Below are 21,707 nucleotides of genomic sequence, written 5' to 3' on the forward strand. Positions count from 1 at the left end.
ATTCTGTATGTGTACAATAATTTGAAAATGTTTTCACTTTCTCTTTCTAACAACAGGCAGAGCAGACAGTTGACACGCTTAAATCGTTTGAGTCTTTAGGTCAATCCCAAATAGACACCGTGGGATAACGAGGGTAAAGACAGATTATCCCAAAGGCCACGTAACTATTGTCTCCGACGTACACGCAAAGGCAGTCCGTGCTTATATAATACGTTTTATATAATAAAACAGCATTGCAGAAAATACTCCCCTTTATGAAATAAATAAAGTATCAAAAAAAAGTATACCTTTCAGAAAATAATACATGACATTTGAATGGAAGCCATTCCAAAACAAGGTATGAGGAATAAAACTGAGGAATTGTAATGATGAATAATGCTAGAATAAAATAAACGTGCCTTTTAAGGTAAAGTTTCAAATGAAGATATGATTGGATGAAGATTTACAGTATCGGCCCACCGGCTCTTCCTGTTAAGCTGTGCTTATTCTGCATAGTTGGATATGCTATTTGATGAGTGTAGATCAGCTTTAGATTTAGAGCAGGGGTCTCAAACACACGGCCCGCGGGCCAAATGTGGCCCGCAGGACACTAGTTTGAGGCCCCCGCCTTGATATGAAGGTTTAATGTTAGTGCGGCCCATGTAAGTTTGATATGGATGCTGTATGGTATCATGTACCCAGAAAAAATTATTACGTTTGATTAATGTTCATGTTAAAGGTTAAATAACTGTTAATAGTTATCCTCCCTATCCGTGTGGAAGTGGTACGTTTTTGGCTATTTAAGTTTAAAGGAAATAACTTGAAGGCTACCGTTTAGGTCGCTAGCTCTCTAGTTTGCGAGTTAGCATGTGTCTCAAGACCCTGCAGTTGCGCAATATGTTGTAAATAAAAAGAGTATAAATGTGACTATAGTCGTGTTTTGTCATGTCTACAGGGCTCTAATAATGCATTGTTCATTTTAAGCTCCAAGCTCCAGTGGCCCCCAAGTAAATTGAGTTTGAGACCCCTGACTTAGAAGAACCGTTAAAAACCTTGCATCGCTGGACTGCGTCAGATTTCACCATTGCTTGTTCGGGTGTGGTCCAGCTGAAGCAGGACCAGCACACCTGGTAAATAAGATGAAGGATTTCCTCATCTGACCCTAAGACTGGGGAGCTGGTCCAGACCTCCTGTACAGTACTTAAACCCAGGGAGCTAAGAAAAGAAAACAAACAATGGCAGGAGCCTATCGCAGCTGTCTTCAAGCGAGAGGAGGGGTACACCCTGGGACTGGTCGCCAGCCAATCACAGGGCACATGTAGACAAACAACCATTCACACTCACATTCATAGCTATGGACAACTTAGGCAATTAACCTAGCATGTTTTTGGAATGTGGGAGGAAACCGGAGTACCCGGAGAAAACCCACGCATGCACGGGGAGAACATGCAAACTCCACACAGAGATGGCCGAGGGTGGAATTGAACACTGGTCTCTTAGCTGTGATGTCTGCGTGCTAACCACTCGACCACCGTCACATACTTTAAATATGAAATATGTATTACAAAGGACTTAAAGTATCATAAATTATATATTATTGTACTGTCCTGTATTGAACATGCAATATTATTCAGAATGAAAACAGCACCATTCATATTAATAGGAACTACATATACAACATAGCCAAAGGGGGAAACAGCACCACCTGGTGGCGCACTACCTTCCCAATGCACAGTCTTATCGGCCCATATTACTCATCAGCAGACAATGACATGCGCACAAGCCTCTCCTCCATCTTTCCCTTTTTATTTGTCCCTTCCAGCAGCGGTGCAGTCAGCTGCAGGTCACATGACTTGGCTGTCTGCTCCCACTGAGCATGCTCCAATCCCTCTCTTGTGTTGTCAGGCAAAAAAAAAAAATACACTAGACAAGGCAGTCGGAGCGGAGAGCAGCAAATGACAAACACACTGGCTTGTTCTCTTTGCACGTTAAAATTTTTTTAAAAATCCTCACATTGAGGAGTGATATTTTATTTTTGATGAGCTTATCGGCGTCTGCGTTTTGCAGCAGCAGCAGCAGCAGCGAAGGAGGAAGGAAGGAGGGAGGAAGAGGCTGAGGCAAGGACGGCATCCTGACTCTCCATCCTTTCTGTGAAGGTAAATATGGATGGATGAAGGAGGTGTGATGGTGGCCTATAGAAGATGGAGGGAAGGGGTTGTGGGGGGGGGGGGGGGGGCGTTCTGCCTGACTGCATTTGTGCTAAATAATGAGGAGAAATGAGGACAATAGTTGTGGCATCTCTATTGGTATGTGACACCACAAAGCCTATGGGGATGCTGATGGGGGGGAGGGGGAGGAGGTGCATGCATGTCAGGGATGCTGTTTGCATCACGGAGACATTTTTTAGTGAGGATTCTTTTATGCAGATGTATTTTTTTTTTAAGGCGGCCATACTGCATAGGGACATTTTATGTTGGCGTTCTCTCACATAAACATAATAGCCCTTTCTGTGCTGCTTTGTTTTGCGGCGAGAAACGTGCTTCAATGTTTTGTTCATCGTGGAAATCAAACCATAGCACAACACTATTATTGTCATACAAAACAAACAGTGGAACCTCGACAATTGAACACAATCTGAGTTGCATTTTTAAGTAACATTTGTAACGTTTTCTTAACTCATTCTATCCCATCCATGCACTATATCGGCCATTTTAGTACTATTGTGCTCTCTGGTGATATAAACATAGAACCTGACTCCTGTCTTTCATTGGGAAAAATGACTTTTTTTTTGCTCTTTAGTAATCAGCAGGCAAGTTTCAGGAAAATATCAGCTCCCGACTCAAAAAGTGAGAAAATAAGCTTTTTGTGAAAATATTTTTTTTTTTCACAGTTGATGTTTGCTAAATACAAGGAGTCTTGAACCAGTCATGATGTGCTAAATATATCACTATATTGACACTTACTATGGTACCCATTATGTCATTGGATGGTCATATCACCTTGTACTTTGGTATGTGACAAAAAAAAAAATAATAATTTTTTTTTTAAACTATATTAGGAAAGCAGGAAGTGGACAAATGTAACAGTTACTGCATGCTTAATGCATGTTAAGCTGCTTGGATATTGTAAATATCACCTCGTACTTTGGAATGTGACAAAAATAAAAAATAAAAATAATATATATTTTTTTAACTATATTAGGAAAGCAGGAAGTGGACAAATGTAACAGTTACTGCATGCTTAATGCATGTTAAGCTGCTTGGATATTGTAAATATCACCTCGTACTTTGGAATGTGACAAAAATAAAAATATATTTTTTTAACTATATTAGGAAAGCAGGAAGTGGACAAATGTAACAGTTACTGCATGCTTAATGCATGTTAAGCTGCTTGGATATTGTAAATATCACCTCGTACTTTGGAATGTGACAAAAATAAAAAATAAAAATATATTTTTTTAACTATATTAGGAAAGCAGGAAGTGGACAAATGTAACAGTTACTGCATACTTAATGCATGTTAAGCTGCTTGGATATTGTAAATATCACCTCGTACTTTGGTATGTGACAAAAATAAAAAATAAAAATAATAATTTTTTTTTAAACTATATTAGGAAAGCAGGAAGTGGACAAATGTAACAGTTACTGCATGCTTAATGCATGTTAAGCTGCTTGGAGATTGTAAATATCACCTCGTACTTTGGTACGAGGTGCATTATTAAATAGAAAAAAAAGAAAAAAAAAACCCAAAACTCAGACTGTATTATGGAAAGCAGGAAGTGAACAAATGTAACAGTTACTGATTGTAAAAGTACCAGATAGTACCATCATTATGTGATGCATTCAATTGTCATCTGATGCATGTTCAAATTAAACCATTACCATTCACTTTGACACATTTTTTTTAGCTCAAATATCTAAACCATACCAGCACAAAAAGGTGTTGTTTACATCAAAATAACTATTATTTACAAATATAACACCATGGACTATTTGCAATTTTCACATTTGGGATTGAACTGTGTGTGTGCATGTACGTATACATGTGCATGCGTTCAAATTTCCCATACAATACCCTTGGTTAAGGTGATTTTGGGATTAGTGTTGCAAACAAACAAGCCAAAGAAAAAGCAACATATTGTTTTTTAGTGCTTGTTGAACTGAGCTAAAGTGCTAACAACAAACATTAGCAATGGACTACACCTGCTTTTTCTACTCTGGATCTTGGTTTCAAAAAAAAGTATATAATAAAAATAAAATATAATAAAATTTAATTTGCGTAATAATGTCAACATCTTTGATGTTGTTTTGCGCGAGAGGCAAAAAGAGGTGATGATGCAATGCCACAATAGAGGAGACCACATTTGGTGCAATTGTAAGCTGAAAAAACGGCCACAAGGTGGCAGAAGTGCATCTCATAAAAGCTCTAATGCATCTTTCCCATTGAAATACAACAACCAGGAAGTGAAACGGCATTTCAGGAGGTTAAGCATTGAAGGCATATTATAACATACGCATAGTTTGTGGTGTTATATTCATAAGACAACCATTTTTCTGTTGTTTATGTTGTGGCATTGTTGTTTGAACATTTTGGCTAAATATATATGGCTACATTTGTGTCAAAGTGAACGTTATGCTTGGAATGTATCCTTTCACAAAAAGCCGTTTTTCTCCCTTTTTTTGTTGGCAACTGATATTTTCCTGAAACATACCTATGTTCTACTACTGATTACTCAAGAACTGAAAAAGGTAGAAACAAAGTTTTTTTTTCTGATAAAAGATGTCTAATTTTTGTTTTGGAATATATCAGGATTGAAATATACCATAAAATTCTGTGTGCCTGGAAAAATCAGTCAAAATTATAAAAAAATTGCTGGGACTGAATGAGTTAATAATAATAATAATAATAATAATTAATAATAACAATGATAATAATACAAATAATTGTTATTATTATTATTATCTTATAATAACAACAATAATTATTATTAATAATGTAATATGTATAATATTAAATATAGCTATTATTATTAAGAATTATTATTAATAATAACAATAATTATTATTGTTGTCATAATAATAACAATAATAATAATAATTATTATTATTATATAATATTATATTATTATTATTATTATTATTATTATTATTATTATTATTATTATTATTATTATTATTATTATTATTATTGGATTGCATTGGAAAAAAGTTACATCGGTTTTCTGTGAAAATATGAACTGTAAATTTAGCCCATATAATAATAATAATAACAATAACAATAATAATAATAATAATAATAATAATAATAATAATAATAATAATAATAATAATAATAATAATAATAATAATAACAGGTCATATTATGTAACATTATGTAAATTTGGTGAAGGCTTTTTAAGAAGGCTTTATAAGCGGAATAGTTGAACCCCGTTATGTGCATTTTTAGCTGTCTATTTTTATTTATTTTTATATCTTAATAACAGACAAAAAAATAGAAAGATGTGTTCATGTCTCACATAAGGACTGCGGATAATTTTTGTTTGGAATAATGTCACACAAAAAAAGCCCCCCAAAAAAAGCAAAAGACATTGTTCGATGCTGGAAAAAGCAGTTTTGATTATTGTTTTTTTTTTTAGCTAATGTTAGCTGCGGACTCTTCTTTTTCTCTTAACATCCCTTGTTGAGACGGGTTCTTATTTTTATCCTGGGGTGTTGCAAAAAAAGCCAAAGCGTTGGTAGCTAACATTAGCCGTGCACTTAGACATTGGACATAGGCTTTTTTGGAATTAATGTCACACTAAATAGCAAAAAAAAAAAAGGCGTCTTTTGTATGAGGTTTGAGGCGTTTTGACTTCCCACTGTGTTTGTGTTATTCCTACAATAAAAACATCCAAATTACCACACACCCCCCACAACTGTACTACTTTTACAACAAGCCCATTAAAAGGTGAGACGACCTCCGCTGGTTTGGCCGCGAATAGATGTTTTTTTTTTTTTCCTCAAGGAAAAGACACAACATAACACAAAAGGCAACCCGAGTACTGAACATCTATCTTTCTCTTTCTCTCTCTCTCTCTCTCTCTCTCTCTCTCTCTCTCTCTCTCTCTCTCTCTCTCTCTCTCTCTCTCTCTCTCCCACGCACACGTTCTCTCCACAGTGATTAATGCCACTCTGAGAGGAGGCAGAGACGGCAGTTGCTAGGATACAAGGCAAGGTGAAGTGCCGACGTTTTAAAGGAAAGCAGAGGAGGAGGTCGGTTCGCCACCAACAAAGCGTGTAATCAGGCGAAGTGGCCTTTTTGTTTTTTCCGATTGCCACCTTTTATGGATTTGTGTTTGTCGTATCAAGGTGTGCCCGAAGCTGCTGCCATGGTTGGCATGAGGCCTGAAGCCGTCTGATCGAGACCCCCCCAAGAACTGCCGGACTGATGGTAAGTTACTCTGTGGATTTGTTTGGATTACATCAGAGGGGTCCGAAGTACAGGAGGGTCGCGGGGCGTGCTGGAGCCTATCCCAGCTGTCTTCGGGCGAGAGGCGGTGGCCAGCCAATCACAGGGCACATATAGACAAACAACCATTCACACTCACATTCATACCTATGGACAATTTGGAGTCGCTAATTAACCTAGCATGTTTTTGGAATGTGGGAGGAAACCGGAATACCCGGAGAAAACCCACGAATGCACGGGGAGAACGTGCAAACTCCACATAGAGTTGATGCATAGGATGAAATTGAACTTCGGCCTCCTAGCTGTGAGGCCTGCGCGCTAACCACCCGTCCGCCGTGCAGCCCTTTTCAATCAAACAATTCAACCACTGTACAATAAAACTAAAATAAAGTAAAATTTTAGCCTATCCCAGCTGTCTTCGGGGGAGAGGCGGGGTACACCCTGGACTGGTGGCCAGCCAATCACAGGGCACATATAGACAAACAACCATTCACACTCACATTCATACCTATGGACAATTTGGAGTCGCTAATTAACCTAGCATGTTTTTGGAATGTGGGAGGAAACCGGAGTACCCGGAGAAAACCCACGCATGCACGGGGAGAACATGCAAACTCCGGAATTGAACTCGGGTCTCCTAGCTGTGAGGCCTGCGCACTAACCACTCGTGTGCTGTGCAGCCTGGGTGTCATTACATTTAAATGTAATTCTAAAAATTTAAAAAAACAACAAAAAAATGGAAAAAATAGCAAATACTAAGTTGAAATGTTAAAATAATGTTAAAAAATATTTTGAAATAATTATAAATAATTATAAATATTTTTTTAAATAATTATAAATAATTATAAATATTTTTTAAAATAATTATATAATAATTATTTAATAATTATAATAATGATAAATGGAGGGAAATGATTAATGCAGACTTCCCGTACATAATTGCAAAATTCTTGGCCCCATGGCAGGTAATTCAGCAGTTCATCAGTAAAATATGTACAAACATCGAGTCAACAAGGTAGTGTACTTTTCCAGGAGTGATACAGTACATACATGCTATCCAAAAGCCCCCCCCCCACACAACATATTTGGCCCTGAGTGGAAAAAGTTTAGACACCCCTGCATTACCTGCTCAGTCAAAGTTTACAAATCTGCTGATATTTAATAATTGGGACCTCTGGGGGAATAAAGCTGGTTATTTTTAGTCCCTGATAAAACATATCCTCGCTCTGTAGTTGCTCTATTGAGCAAGTTTGATTTCCGCAGTCTGTGTTTATCTGCTTCTTTGGAGATGCTATAAAAAGCTCTGCTTCCGAGCCCTTGAACAGGCTGCTAAATAGATGAAAAGGATGACAGGAAATGGATGCATTTTTTTCCACTAATGTTCTCTTCACAATAAATACCCCACAGGACATCAAAGGCCAGTGTTGGACCGACGAGGAGTCCGATGGGGAGAACGAGCCGGAGCAATTTTTGTACGGCATCCAGGTACGGAAGTCAGGAGAAAACTTGAAAAGTTTCAGCACTCTTCTATGCAGTTCTGATAAAACTGATAAAACTAACATCCACGCTCATTCTTTACAAGCCGTGTCTGCACAATAATGATTTGGAGTGCATGGGAAAGTGGGCCAAACGGTCATTTATACAGAACCGCTGTTGTAATAGCGGTAAAGAGCAAATTAATCAGCTAGAATTAACACCGCTGATAAGTTAACTGTAAACAATAGTCCAGCAAGTGTAACTTAACAGTAATATATATACAGTGCATGTAGAGGTAGATCAAGCTGCTGTATGCTGACCACTCAGGATACTTCAAATGTAGCTACTGCCATCTTATGGAATTGTGTCCATTTGATATGCGCTAGGGCCTAGGGGTGGGCAAACTACGGCCCGGGGGCCACATCCGGCCCGCCAAGTGTTTGAATACGGCCCGCCCAATCTTTCCAAAGTATTTCATTTAAACTCAACATACAACCTGGCATCATGGCCTGAGCCAACCTTTTGATGGTTTTATCAATTTCGTTTTTTGACATGGTCTGTTGTTTAAAAGTGCTCCTGAAAAAAGGGACACAAGCACATAATAATAATAATTATTATTATTATTCGATTATTATAATTATTATTAGAACTATTATGATATTATAATTATTATATTAATGCTAATTATTATATTAATTATATATAATATTATTGTTATATTTGCATATTTTACATAATAATAATATAATAATTATTATTTTAATTTTATTGTAATTATTATAATATTTTATTATTTTTAAAATATTTAAATATAAATATAAAATAATAAATAATAATAGCAGATTGCATGACAATTTTACAGATACAATAAAACCAGGTGGACTGTTACGTGTAAAATATATAGTCTGCCCCCCCCCCCCGTAAATTTTGTCATATCAATGCGGCCCGCGAGTCAAAAAGTTTGCCCACCCCTGCGCTAGGCACATTTGAATGGTGATTGATGGTTTTAAAAACATAGCAATATGGCGCTTATTTTTTCAGTACTTTAAAGCATCTCCACGTGCCGTATTTCACTTTAACTTTACCATCCCCGATGTGCGTTATCATCCAAGACTTGTAATTGAAATGTAAATCCAAGGCGGGGTGGGCTTAAAGCTCATCTCTGTGCAAGTCTCAGAACATTAAAGCAGAGCTGAGAAGATAAGGATGAAAGCGCGTGGAGCTGCTCTGCAATCGAGCGCAGTCAAGGAGATGAAAAGTCTGACTTCCCGTCTAGACAGCAAAAGACGTGGACGACAGATTCGGGCCCCGCTGTTATCCTTTTTTTTTTTTTTTTTTTAGTCAAATGCACAAACCAGCATCGCTGCAGAACAGGATAACTGAAATGTGACAAATACCTGCATTAAAATGACCTTCACTGATCCGATAGGGGTCAAATATACTCCTGATACATCCTGATATTAACCTGGGGCATGGGCGTGGCTTTCACTGCAACTTTACAAAGCAATGGACAACATAACAACCATTTTGTTAGAACAGTGGAAAATGTCTTCATGCAGAGATCGATACGTGTCTTTTAGCTTGATTGACATGTGCAGTTCATTTAGAGCTGTTAATACATAAAATATATACAATCCTTTCTGTTCATTAAATACCGTAAAATTGGCGCATTTCAGACAAAGTTGTTAATGTGATTAATCGTGATTAATTCCTTTAAAAAAAAGTGATTAATCAGATTAAAAATTTTAATCATTTGACAGCTCTAAAAAAACTTTAAATATTGAAATGAATATGAAAAAATACAAAGTACTAAAATGTGAAAATATAATACACAATTTGAGAAATAAAATATTCATAGAATATTTGGTACATATGGTACATAATATATATATATTTTATATACATATTATATACATATATATTATGTTTTTACCATATGTACCATATTATGTACCATTCATGTACCATGCATGGACAGTGTAATGACAATTAAGTAGTCATAATGGTACTATTTAACAATTAAGTAGTTATAATGGTACATGCATGGTACATAATATGGTACATATGGTACATAATATATATATATATATATATACATATATATAATGTGCCATATTATATTATGTACCATGCGTGTACCATTATGACCACTTAATCTATATTTATACATTATATATATACATATATATATATATAAGATACTTTGTATATATATATATATACAAAATATTTAATATCAGAGGACAAGATTTGGAAAAAAAAATTGAGGAAAAAGCATAACGTGACAAAAATAGTTAATTATTTTTTAAAGAAAATGACTTGTAAAATTATTATATATATATAATATTTTATATATATATATATATACAGAATATTTAATATCAGAGGACAAAATTTGGAAAATTTTGAGGAAAAAAAATTGAGGAAAAAGCATAACGTAACAAAAATAGTTTTTTTTTTTTTTAAAGAAAATGACTTGTAAAATTCTTTTTTTTCTCATATTACACAAGTTTCTTATTGTTTTACTCATAATTCTAACGCCATTCTCTTCAGTTAGTAACATTTCAACATTAATCTCATACCTACAGATTTTTCTATACACTTACTACTTTTTTCTCATCATGCAGTGACCTCATCCTTATCCTTTATTCTTGTCAGTTTGTCCCTAATACTAATTCTAACTAATCACAATGACCACACTCACTTTTATAGAAGTTGAAATGAATGCTTGATAAAGATAAATGTTCCCCCCCATCCTTATGCTGCATTGATTGACGGCTAACAATTCTTGTGACAGGGGAGCTGCGCTGCTGACCTCTACCGCCACCCTCAGCTCGATGCAGATATCGAGGCGGTCAAAGACATCTACACCGACAGCGCCGTCTCTGTCAGGTAAATAGAGCTCAGACCTTTGCAATAATCATCCGTACACTAGGCCATACTGCAGCACGCCGATCATGGAATGCCAGTGGAGTGTAACAGCTAAGTAACCTACGAGGAACAAACAAACACATTGGAACCCCTAAATTGGAAGACAATTTAATGGCTGTTTGACTGCCAAATTGTTGACGTTTCAAAGCAGTGCTTTAAGTTCCTGTTATCAGGCAAATAAGGAGAATAATAATAATAATAAAGAGAAGTTAACTCCCAACTACTCAGACATGAAATGGAGAGGAGTTTTATAGGCATTGCTGGAATTTCGATGGCAGACAGGCGACATAATAGGAAATCATCTTGGTGCTTAGTACAAAAACCGAAACACATAAAAAAGTATGTAATTTTTATATGATAATTAATATTACAAGTAATATTTTTCCAATAAATTAAATTTTTTGTATATATTTAATATTAACAAAAAATACATCTCATACATAAAGGAAACAAGGCCAAAATAATTATTTTTAATTTTTTTTTATTTTATTTTATTTTTTAAATTAATTCAACAAGGCCAAATTAATTATTTTTAATTTTTTTTATTTTTTTATTTTATTTTTTTAATTAATTCAACAAGGCCAAATTAATTATTTTAATTTTTTTTTAATTTCATTTTTTTAATTAATTCTAAATGAGGAGTGGATGTCACCTATTTTTGATTGTTGATATTGTTGACTTCCTGTTTAATTCAATAGTGTTACTCGCATTCTTTATCAATGTTTTGGCACTTGCAACTTTCTTTGGCCCCATGGCGGGTTATTTTGCAGTCGCATGCAATTAAAAGATACATGGACAGCGATCATATGAAATCATATGACAATTTGGGGCATACAAAGACTGTATTTTCAATATGATGGGGCGGCACGGCGGTCTAGTGGTTAGCGCGCAGACCTCACAGCTAGGAGACCAGGGTTCAATTCCAATGTGTGGAGTTTGCATACGTGGGTTTTCTCCGGGTATTCCGGTTTCCTCCCAAATTCCAAAAACATGCTAGGTTAATTAGCGACTCTAAATTGTCCATAGATATGAATGTGAGTGTGAATGGTTGTTTGTCTATATGTGCTCTATGATTGGCTGGGTTAGGGTTAGGGTTAGACAGCTGGGATAGGCTCCAGCACCCCCCGCGACCCTCGTGAGGAAAAAGCGGAAGAAAATGAATGAATGAATGAATGTCTGCTTGGTGGGTTCTATGGTTATCATCACACATTCTCTTAATGCCTTCTGTGAGTTAATCTGAATTCCATGTTGTGTTGTATGTTTGAGGCCTATCTTCCCGGATAATCATGCAGAATCATTCCTGTCTTTCCAGGGAGTACGGCATCATCGACGACGTCGACATCGATCTTCATATCAACATCGGCTTCTTAGACGTGAGTTGCAGCGTTCAGCTTTTATTGTTCATTTTAGCTCATTACTGCTATTTCCAATGAATCTTATATTTCTAGTTTATTCATGTGAAGAGAAAGTGTCCTAATTAGCAGGCTAACGTTGTGTATATCTGCATGTGTATGTTTGTGTGTGTGTGTGTGTTTGTGTGTGTGTATATGTGTCTGACTCAGGAGGAGGTTGCGACAGCTTGGAAAGTAATCAGAACAGAGCCCATTATTCTGAGACTCCGCTTTTCTCTTTCTCAGTACCTCGATGGACCCGGTGAGTAGAGATGTCAGTGTTGATGTTCAAGGCGCTTTTTAGCAATTTGTGCCACTCACTGAGCGTGGGAGGTGAGTACGACGCGTGCGGCACGTGGTGGTGGAGGGCAAAGAAAAAGGGAGGGAGGGGGAGGAGCGTTTGCGTGACTGCAATGTGTAATCATAACAAAAAGTCATCTTTCCTCAGAGCCGTCGGTCGACGTGTTCCAGCCCTCCAATAAAGACGGATTCAGCTTGGGCCTGCAACTCAAAAAGTGAGTCTCCGCCGCAGAACACCGAGGTCTCAAATTAAAGATTCCTGCTTTACTAATGATGCACAAAAGGGAACATCATTATGGATAACATTTGTCATTAGTCGAACTAACCTTTTCTTCTTCGCTGGCAGGATCCTGAGCACGTTCACGTCTCAGCAGTGGAAGCATCTCAGTAATGAGTTCCTTAAGGCCCAGCAGGAGAAAAGGCACAGCTGGTTCAAAGCTGGCGGAACCATCAAGAAGTTCCGTGCCGGGCTCAGCATCTTCTCTCCGATCCCCAAGTAGGGTTTGCCGACATTGTCCTTCAATAATGATATGCTGCATGGTAACAGAGTAATAGTGGTACATTCATCAAAAACAATAGCTGTAAAACAGCAAGGTAAACGATGGTAATGGTTTTATTTCATTTGAACATGCATCAGATTACAATTGAATGCATCACATAATCAGTTCACAGTTCCACATGTCCGAAAGGAGTAGGAAGAAGCAAAGCTTATTAAATCCTACCCTTCCATCTGGTACTTTTACAATCAGTAACTGTTACATTTGTTCACTTCCTGCTTTCTTAATTTAATTTAATTTAATTTAATTTAATTTAATTTAATTTAATTTAATTTAATTTAATTTAATTTAATTTAATTTAATTTAATTTAATTTAATTTAATTTAATTTAATTTAATTTAATTTAGCACATCATGACTGGTTGAAGACTCTTCATCCTTGTATTTAGCAAACATCAACTGCTTGTATTGTTTCTTGAATTGGCTCATCGTTGTGCATTGTTTGATTTCCTTACTCAATCCATTCCATAGTTCGATTCCACATACTGAAATGCTATGGCTTTTTAACATAGTCCTAGCATATAAGTGTTTCAAATGTACTTCTTCCCTGAGATTATATTTCTCTTCTCTTGTAGAGAAGTATTGGATGACATTTTTAGGTAATTGGTTATTTTTAGCCTTATGCATTATTTTAGCTGTTTGAAGATGAACTATATCAGCAATTTTAAGTACTTGTGATTTTAGAAATAAGGAGTTAGTATGTTCTCTGTAGGCGGCATTATGAATTATCCTTACTGGCCTTTTTTTTGCAGTACATTTAGCGAGTGAAGATTGCTTTTATAGTTATTAACCAATTTTTCCACACAATAAGTAAGATATGGTAGAACCAGAGAGCAAGTGTGGAGTGATTTTTGATTGAGAACAAATTTTGCTTTGTTCAATATTGAAATATTTCTGACCACCTTATGTTGTATTTTTGTAATATGTGATATCCCATATTACGTATATCACCCTTTCAATGTCTGCACCGTCTATTTGTATTTGCTGGTGTGTGTCCTTTCTGCTGTAGAATAGTCAAATATAATCCAACATTTTCTCACTGGAAATAATGGGAATACAAATAATCTGTTCCAGAGTCAAACTGTTGCTTTTCTTATAAGAACATCCAAGTTTACTTTCTATTACATTGTCCCTTGAGAGGATATACTGTCTTAAAAATGCATGCTCACCTTTGCCACACTGAATGTAAACAGGAAGTGACGGCTATTCTTTGTTTTGGCTCTTACCAAGGTCTCCAAGCTTCCCCTTAATCCAAGACACGGTCCTAAAAGGGAAGCTGAGCGTCCCGGAGCTGAGAGTGACCCGACTCATGAATCGATCCATCTCGTGCACCATGAAGAACCCGAAAGGGGAGCTCTTCAGTTATCCGCCAAACAGCCAGGTGATTTGTTTCTTCGATAATCTGGAAGTTCTACACTCAAACAAAAGTCTTGGGACACAGCTCTCAATTGGTTAGACTAATTCACCACTTTGTGTTCATCTTATGAGACATTTTGGACAACGTTCAGAAAACAGTCCGAGTACACAATTGACTTGTCCCAAAACTTTGGTCCCAAGAGTCGGTCCTACAAAGCTGAAAAATGTACTACTTCTCTTCTCCTTTGTTATCCACCCACCCGAGCCTTTCCTATAACCCACCTGGCGTTCCGTTTCCCATAATGCTTTGTCTTCGCTTGACTCAGCAGACTGTGGCTGTCCCAGCGGCCAGGGCCCCAGCGCAGATTACCACCAGGCAGCTGATTGAATTGTTTTTCTCATCCCAGGCGGGCGGCCACTGCAAGAACATTCCTACGCTGGAGTACGGCTTCTTAGTGCAGGTGCAATACGCCGCTCGAGTTGTTGATGTAAACTGTATTTAGAACGCCGTAAACAAGTTGTCAATGCTTTAACTATATCAATATTTGATTTACTGTATTTTCTGGACTATAAGTTGCTCCGGAGTATAAGTCGCACAAGGCCAAAAATGCATAATTAGAAAAAAAACATACATAAGTCGCACTGGAGTATAAGTCGCATTTTTTGCGGGTAATTTATTTGATAAACGACTTGACCAAAACAGACATTACGTCATCTTGGAAGGCAAGTTCTAACAATAAAAGAATAGAGAAAAGGCTGAATAGGTGTAAGATATGCTAACACAATGCTTATTCAGCTACACAAAAAATAAACATGAACACAAAAGGTTTTTTGAGTTTTTTCATTTATAAGTCGCTCTGGAGTATAAGTCGCAGGAACAGCCAACCTATGAAAAAAGTGCGACTTATAGTCCGGAAAATATGGTATATATACCGTATTTTCTGGACTATAAGTCGCTACGGAGTATAAGTTGCACAAGTCAAAAAATGCATAATTAGGTAGAAAAAAACATACATAAGTCGCACTGGAGTATAAGTCGCATTTTTTGCGGGTAATTTATTTGATAAACGACTTGACCAAAACAGACATTACGTCATCTTGGAAGGCAAGTTCTACCAATAAAAGAATAGAGAACAGGCTGAATAGGTGTAAGATATGCTAACACAATGCTTATTCAGCTACACAAAAAATAAACATGAAGTGTGTGTTTATGTAACATAAACAGTTTTTTCATTTATAAATCGCTCTGGAGTATAAGTCGCAGGAACAGCCAACCTATGAAAAAAAGTGTGACTTATAGTTCGGAAAATACGATATAAATAAGGAATCCTACTTTGCTGAAATTCACTTATCACTGTCAGGACTGGAACTATTCATTCATTCATTTTGTACCGCTTATCCTCACGGTCGCGGGGAGTGCTGGAGCCTATCCCAGTTGTCTTCAGGCGAGAGGCGGGCTACACCCTGGACTAGTTGCCAGCTAATCACAGGGCACATATAGACAAACAACCATTCACACTCACATTCATACCTATGGACAATGATTTTGGAATGTGGGAGGAAACCGGAATACCCGTAGAAAACCACTCAGAGATGGCCGACGGTGGAATTGAACTCGGGTCTCCTAGCTGTGAGGCCTGTACGCTAACCACTCGTCCACCGTGCAGGCGGCCCGGAACTAACTAACAGCAATTAACAAGGCATGAAAAAGTAAACATAGCTCCCTTTGGCCACACGATCATACTGTACAACATAGCAACAGAACCAATGTTGCAATAGGCGTACACCCATCCACCATTAATACCGTGGATGACTTCATTGTATATAGTCTGTGTATAGTGCGACTTATAGTCCGGAAAATATGATATAAATGAGGAATCCTACTTCACTGAAATTCACTTATCACTGTCAGGACTGGAACTATTCATTCATTCATTTTCTACGGCTTATCCTCACGAGGGTTGTGGAGGGGGGGGGGGGGGGGGGGGGGATGGTGGAACCTATCCCAGCTGTCGTCAGGCGAGAGGCAGGCTACACCCTGGACTGGTCGCAGCCAATCACAGGGCACATAAAGACTAACCACACTCACATTCATACCTATGGACAATGATTTTGGAATGTGGGAGGAAACCGGAATACCCGTAGAAAAGCACTCAGTGGAATTGAACTCGGGTCTCCTAGCTGTGAGACCTGCGTGCTAACCCCTCCTCCACTGTGCAGCCGGACTGGAACCAACTAACAGCAATTAACAAGGCAGGAAAAAGTGGAGAAGTAAACATAGCTCCCTTTGGCCAAACGATCACTTATTAACAAGTACATTGTGCAACATAGCAACAGAACCAATGTTGTAATAAGTGTAAACCCATCCACTATTAATACCGTGGATGACTTCATTGTATATAGTATGTGTATAGTATACTGTGTACATTATACAGTATAGTACGGCAAGATTTCACACCAACAGCTGAGTAGTACAACATATTAAAGTGCATGCAGAGGTAGATTAAGGTTTTGGATGCTGAGCACCACATACTGGATACTTCAAGTTGCTGCCATCTTCTGGAGTTAATTAAAATTACATAGACTTCGCCAATAGGTATCGATTTTGATGCCAGGGTTTTTTTTTTTTTTGACCCGCCCGTCGATTATTTGCTTTGTTGTACCATGCATGAGGATTAGTGGTTAATTGGAGTTGTTGACAATCTTATACAAAATGAACATCCCCATGATAAATATGTATTTCATATGGCAGTGCTAAATTAGGGATTAATAAGCAGGAACACAACTCTTCTTGTGTGTGTGTGTGTGTGTGTTTTGGGCGCATTTTCTCTGAGCAGATAATGAAGTACTCCGAGCAGAGGATCCCCACGCTCAACGAGTACTGCGTGGTCTGTGACGAACAGCACGTCTTTCAGAATGGATCCATGCTCAAGGTAGTCGAAAACCGAAAGCCACAAAACGTCCTGGAGCGATGTGATCTTTAAAAAAGATCAACTGGTTTTGTTGCAGCCGGCGGTGTGCACCAGGGAACTGTGCGTGTTCTCCTTTTATACTCTGGGTGTGATGTCGGGGGCTGCAGAGGAAGTGGCCACCGGTGCAGAGGTGAGAAGAAGAATAACGCCACGGTTACGTTTAAAAGTCAACATCTGACCTTTCCTTCAACCAGGTGGTTGATCTCCTTGTGGCGATGTGCCGAGCTGCTCTTGAGTCTCCACGTAAGAGCATCATATTTGAGCCCTACCCCTCCGTTGTGGACCCCAATGACCCCAAGACTTTGGCCTTCAACCCAAAGGTCAGCATCACTAACATTCTTGATGCAATTAATGAGTAATTCTGAACGACAAGGCCTATTTTGATGATCATATTCGGATCACATCCGCGATACAACCATCTCGTCTCAGCTCGGTACGATATCATAAAACACATCGCCAACAATAAGGATAATATTAGGGATACAGCCATTCAGCATATCATAAAAAAATATATGCAATGCATATTATAGCATTTATTATTATTATAGCATTATATTTTTCCAAAGATAACAATGTTATTATACAATGACTCAGCAATGACAAACCCAATACAATATTATTGCGATAGTTTGCCAATTATAAAAATATTGCAATATTAAATTAGCTCAAATTTGCAATTAAAAATTAGCTCATAGGAAAAAATATATATTTAATATTAAAATATTTATCAAATAATATTTATTCAAACAAAGTAATAACAACCGTCTCTTGTTTTTATTATAATACTTTGCCAATGTAGATAGCAAAAGGATAATATCAGGTTACATATCAGTAATAATCGCCATAAAGTAAAAAATTAACTATATTTAAGTAAATATAGTGTAATATTCTAAATTATATTTGTTTAAAAAAAGGAAGAAAAATTGTCTCATCTTAACTTAATATTATTGCGATAGTTTGCCAATTATAAAAATATTGCGATAAATTTGCTTATGGGAAAATTTTTTTATATCAAAATATTTATCAAATAATATTTATTCGAACAAAGTAATAACGACTGTCTCTTGTTTTAACTCTGCATGGTATTATTATAATACGTTGCCAATGTGGATAGCAAAAGGATAATATCAGGTTACATATCAGTAATAATCGCCATATTGGAAACATCACTGATACACCAAAATAAAGTAAAAAATTAACTATATTTAAGTAAATATAGTGTAATATTCTAAACTATATTTGTTTAAAAAAAGTAAGAAAAATTGTCTCATCTTAACTTAATATTATTGCGATAGTTTGCCAATTATAAAAATATTGTGCTAAATTTGCTTATAGGAAAAAATATATATTTAATATCAAAATATTTATCAAATAATATTTATTAGAACAAAGTAATAACGACTGTCTCTTGTTTTAACTCTGCATGGTATTATTATAATATGTTGCCAATGTGAATAGCAAAAGGATAATATCAGGTTACATATCAGTAATAATCGCCATATTGGAAACATCACTCATACACTAAAATAAACAAAAAAATTAACTATATTTAAGTAAATATAGTGTAATATTCTAAACTATATTTGTTCAAAAAAAGTAAGAAAAATTGTCTCATTTTAACTTAATTATTTATCATTAATTATAATACTGTAATACAGCTATTCATCGATATTGAGTATATAAAAAATCTACTATACATAACAATATTACATAACTTGATACAGTATGATTGCCATCTTTTTCTCATGATATCGACACTATGACGGCATTTGTCCTAGCAACAGATTTGACATGTCTGCACGTTCTTTCCACTGTCATTACATGCAAATGCTGCTGGGCTGTACCGATCAACACAGAAGAAGAATTATGAGAGGCTTCAGAAAGCGTTGGATAGCGTCATGTCCATACGGGAAATGACCCAGGTATGGAGGGAATCAGACCACAGTTTCATCTTCAAGGAAGACTACACTTTTGGGGCAAATTTTACCCATCATGCCACAATCCGAATGTGAAACATGATGACACGGCTTAATTAAAGAGAGAATAACAGCTTGCACAGAATGGGACCCACTTTACATAACATAGCCTGCATATTAACCAAGCTGCAACAACATTGTTATTGTAGGAGCTAACTACAAGAACTCGAAGAACTACATTTCTGGTGTAGCGACACAGCGCATCGCTCCCTGCATCACTTACAATGTCAAAGACTACTAAGTACTGAGTGGGAACGTTGGAAAAGTTAATGCTAGGTTACAATTCATGCCTTGTATGAGTTGTTTAGTCAACAACTAAACATCCGGACCAATTGAACCAGTGGATACTGACTCTTAACTAACGACTCAGTTATACATGCTTGTTTGTTCTCAGCATTTTCCACCTGTGGACCATACTGAATTTACCATCTGAACGGGGAGCCTCGTGCTGGAAGATACAGCCATTAGTGGTGTGTCGGTCATGAACGAACAGGTCAAAATAACTAGTTTTTTTTGTGAACAGATTGAACGAGGTCACTGCCCTTAAAATACCCGTTCAGTACATTCAGTTGCAAATGCTGGGCGGGACTTTCTGCGTGCTTGCCTTGTCTTATCCTATCGTTGCGCCTCGCAATGTGGGTGGGTCGGGTTAGCTGACTGAAAGGCCGAAATTGAGAGATTCACTTCGTTCATTCCGTTCACAAAAAATTACTTTTGACCCGTTCGTTCATGACCGACAAACCACTAGTCAACACGTGTTGTTTGCGCTGTTGAGTCGGAACAAATGTGAACATGAATGAACAGACTGACTCACTGACACACAGGGGGAGATGACAAGCTAACGACCAATTGACCAAAATGAACGGATCACTGCCCCTAAAATACCCGTTCAGTACATTCAGTTGCAAATGCTGGGCGGGACTTTCTGCGTGCTTGCCTTGTCTTATCCTATCGTTGCGCCTCGCAATGTGGGTGGGTCGGGTTAGCTGACTGAAAGGCCGAAATTGAGAGATTCACTTCGTTCATTCCGTTCACAAAAAATTACTTTTGACCCGTTCGTTCATGACCGACACACCACTAGTCATCACGTGTTGTTTGCGCTGTTGAGTCGGAACAAACGTGAACATGAATGAACAGACTGACTCACTGACGCACAGGGGGAGATCACAGGCTAACGACCAATTGACCGAAATGAACGGATCACTGCCCCTAAAATACCCGTTCAGTACATTCCGTTGCAAATGCTGGGCGGGACTTTCTGCGTGCTTGCCTTGTCTTATCCTATCGTTGGGCCTCGCAATGTGGGTGGGTCGGGGTTAGCTGACTGAAAGGCCGAAATCGAGAGATTCACTTCGTTCATTCCGTTCACAAAAAAGAACTTTTGACCCGTTCGTTCATGAATGACACACTACTAGTCATCACGTGTTGTTTGCGCTGTTGATTCGGAACAAACGTGAACATGAGTGAACGGACTGACGCACAGGGGGAGATCACAGGCTAACGACCAATTGACCAAAATGAACGGATCACTGCCTCTAAAATACCCGTTCAGTACATTCAGTTGCAAATGCTGGGCGGGACTTTCTGCGTGCGTGCCTTGTCTTATCCTATCGTTGCGCCTCGCAATGTGGGTGGGTCGGGTTAGCTGACTGAAAGGCCGAAACCGAGAGATTCACTTTGTTAATTCTGTTCACAAAAAAGAACTTTTGACCCGTTCGTTCATGACCGACACACCACTAGTCATCACGTGTTGTTTGCGCTGTTGAGTCGGAACGAACGTGAACATGAGTGAACGGACTGACTCACTGGGGGAGATCACAGGCTAACGACCAATTGACCGAAATGAACGGATCTTTTTACCGAAATGAACGGTGAGAGCAGACAGGCGGTTCTATTATATCACTTTTCACGTTTTGCTTAAGGATTGTGGATTATGGGCAAAATTCCCCCAAAAAATGCAGTTTTACTTGAAATACCCCAAACCCAAAAGGTTTTTTTTATGTGTTCTCCTGATTCGGTTCTTACATTTGACCCCACTGTGGGTTTAGAGCCATTCGGCCATCTTAACGAGCTTGTGTGCTTTTGCCAGGGCTCGTATTTGGAGATCAAGAAGCAGATGGACAAACTGGACCCTCTGGCCCATCCACTGCTGCAGTGGTGAGTGGAGAAGAACATGAATTTGAAGTCAAAAAAAAGGTGAAAACCTTCAATGCCTAACTTTTCCATTTGATTTCATGGAGAAAATAATAATAAAAAATAATAATTAATAAAAAAACATATATTTTTATACTTGTTGACTTAGCCATATTGTCATTTATTACTG

The 21,707-nt window shown here is 37.5% G+C and overlaps 1 protein-coding gene across 3 annotated transcripts in view; it reads left to right on the forward strand.

The window, feature by feature from the left end:
* Positions 1-1,872: 1,872 nt before the first annotated feature.
* The window catches only part of LOC131139870 (protein mono-ADP-ribosyltransferase PARP6), a 30,981-nt gene continuing 11,146 nt past the window's right edge, over positions 1,873-21,707 (forward strand). Inside the window, exons 1-16 of one of the 3 annotated variants that reach the window (XM_058089804.2) lie at positions 1,873-2,135; positions 6,136-6,230; positions 6,327-6,408; positions 7,834-7,911; positions 10,700-10,794; positions 12,146-12,206; positions 12,396-12,486; positions 12,673-12,739; positions 12,871-13,020; positions 14,311-14,461; positions 14,763-14,897; positions 17,274-17,369; positions 17,446-17,538; positions 17,603-17,728; positions 19,265-19,330; positions 21,474-21,541. In XM_058089804.2, the coding sequence (XP_057945787.1) occupies positions 6,406-6,408; positions 7,834-7,911; positions 10,700-10,794; positions 12,146-12,206; positions 12,396-12,486; positions 12,673-12,739; positions 12,871-13,020; positions 14,311-14,461; positions 14,763-14,897; positions 17,274-17,369; positions 17,446-17,538; positions 17,603-17,728; positions 19,265-19,330; positions 21,474-21,541 (1,280 nt within the window). In that variant the 5' untranslated portion in view covers positions 1,873-2,135; positions 6,136-6,230; positions 6,327-6,405. The remainder of the gene's footprint in view (positions 2,136-6,135; positions 6,231-6,326; positions 6,409-7,833; positions 7,912-10,699; positions 10,795-12,145; positions 12,207-12,395; positions 12,487-12,672; positions 12,740-12,870; positions 13,021-14,310; positions 14,462-14,762; positions 14,898-17,273; positions 17,370-17,445; positions 17,539-17,602; positions 17,729-19,264; positions 19,331-21,473; positions 21,542-21,707) is intronic. The other 2 variants (XM_058089806.2, XM_058089805.2) reach the window with 2 other exon arrangements.

The sequence above is a fragment of the Doryrhamphus excisus genome, linkage group LG13 (genome assembly GCF_037039965.1).
Source record: "Doryrhamphus excisus strain RoL-2023G ecotype Guam linkage group LG13, RoL_Dexc_Guam_v1.1, whole genome shotgun sequence".
NCBI lineage: Eukaryota > Metazoa > Chordata > Actinopteri > Syngnathiformes > Syngnathidae > Doryrhamphus > Doryrhamphus excisus.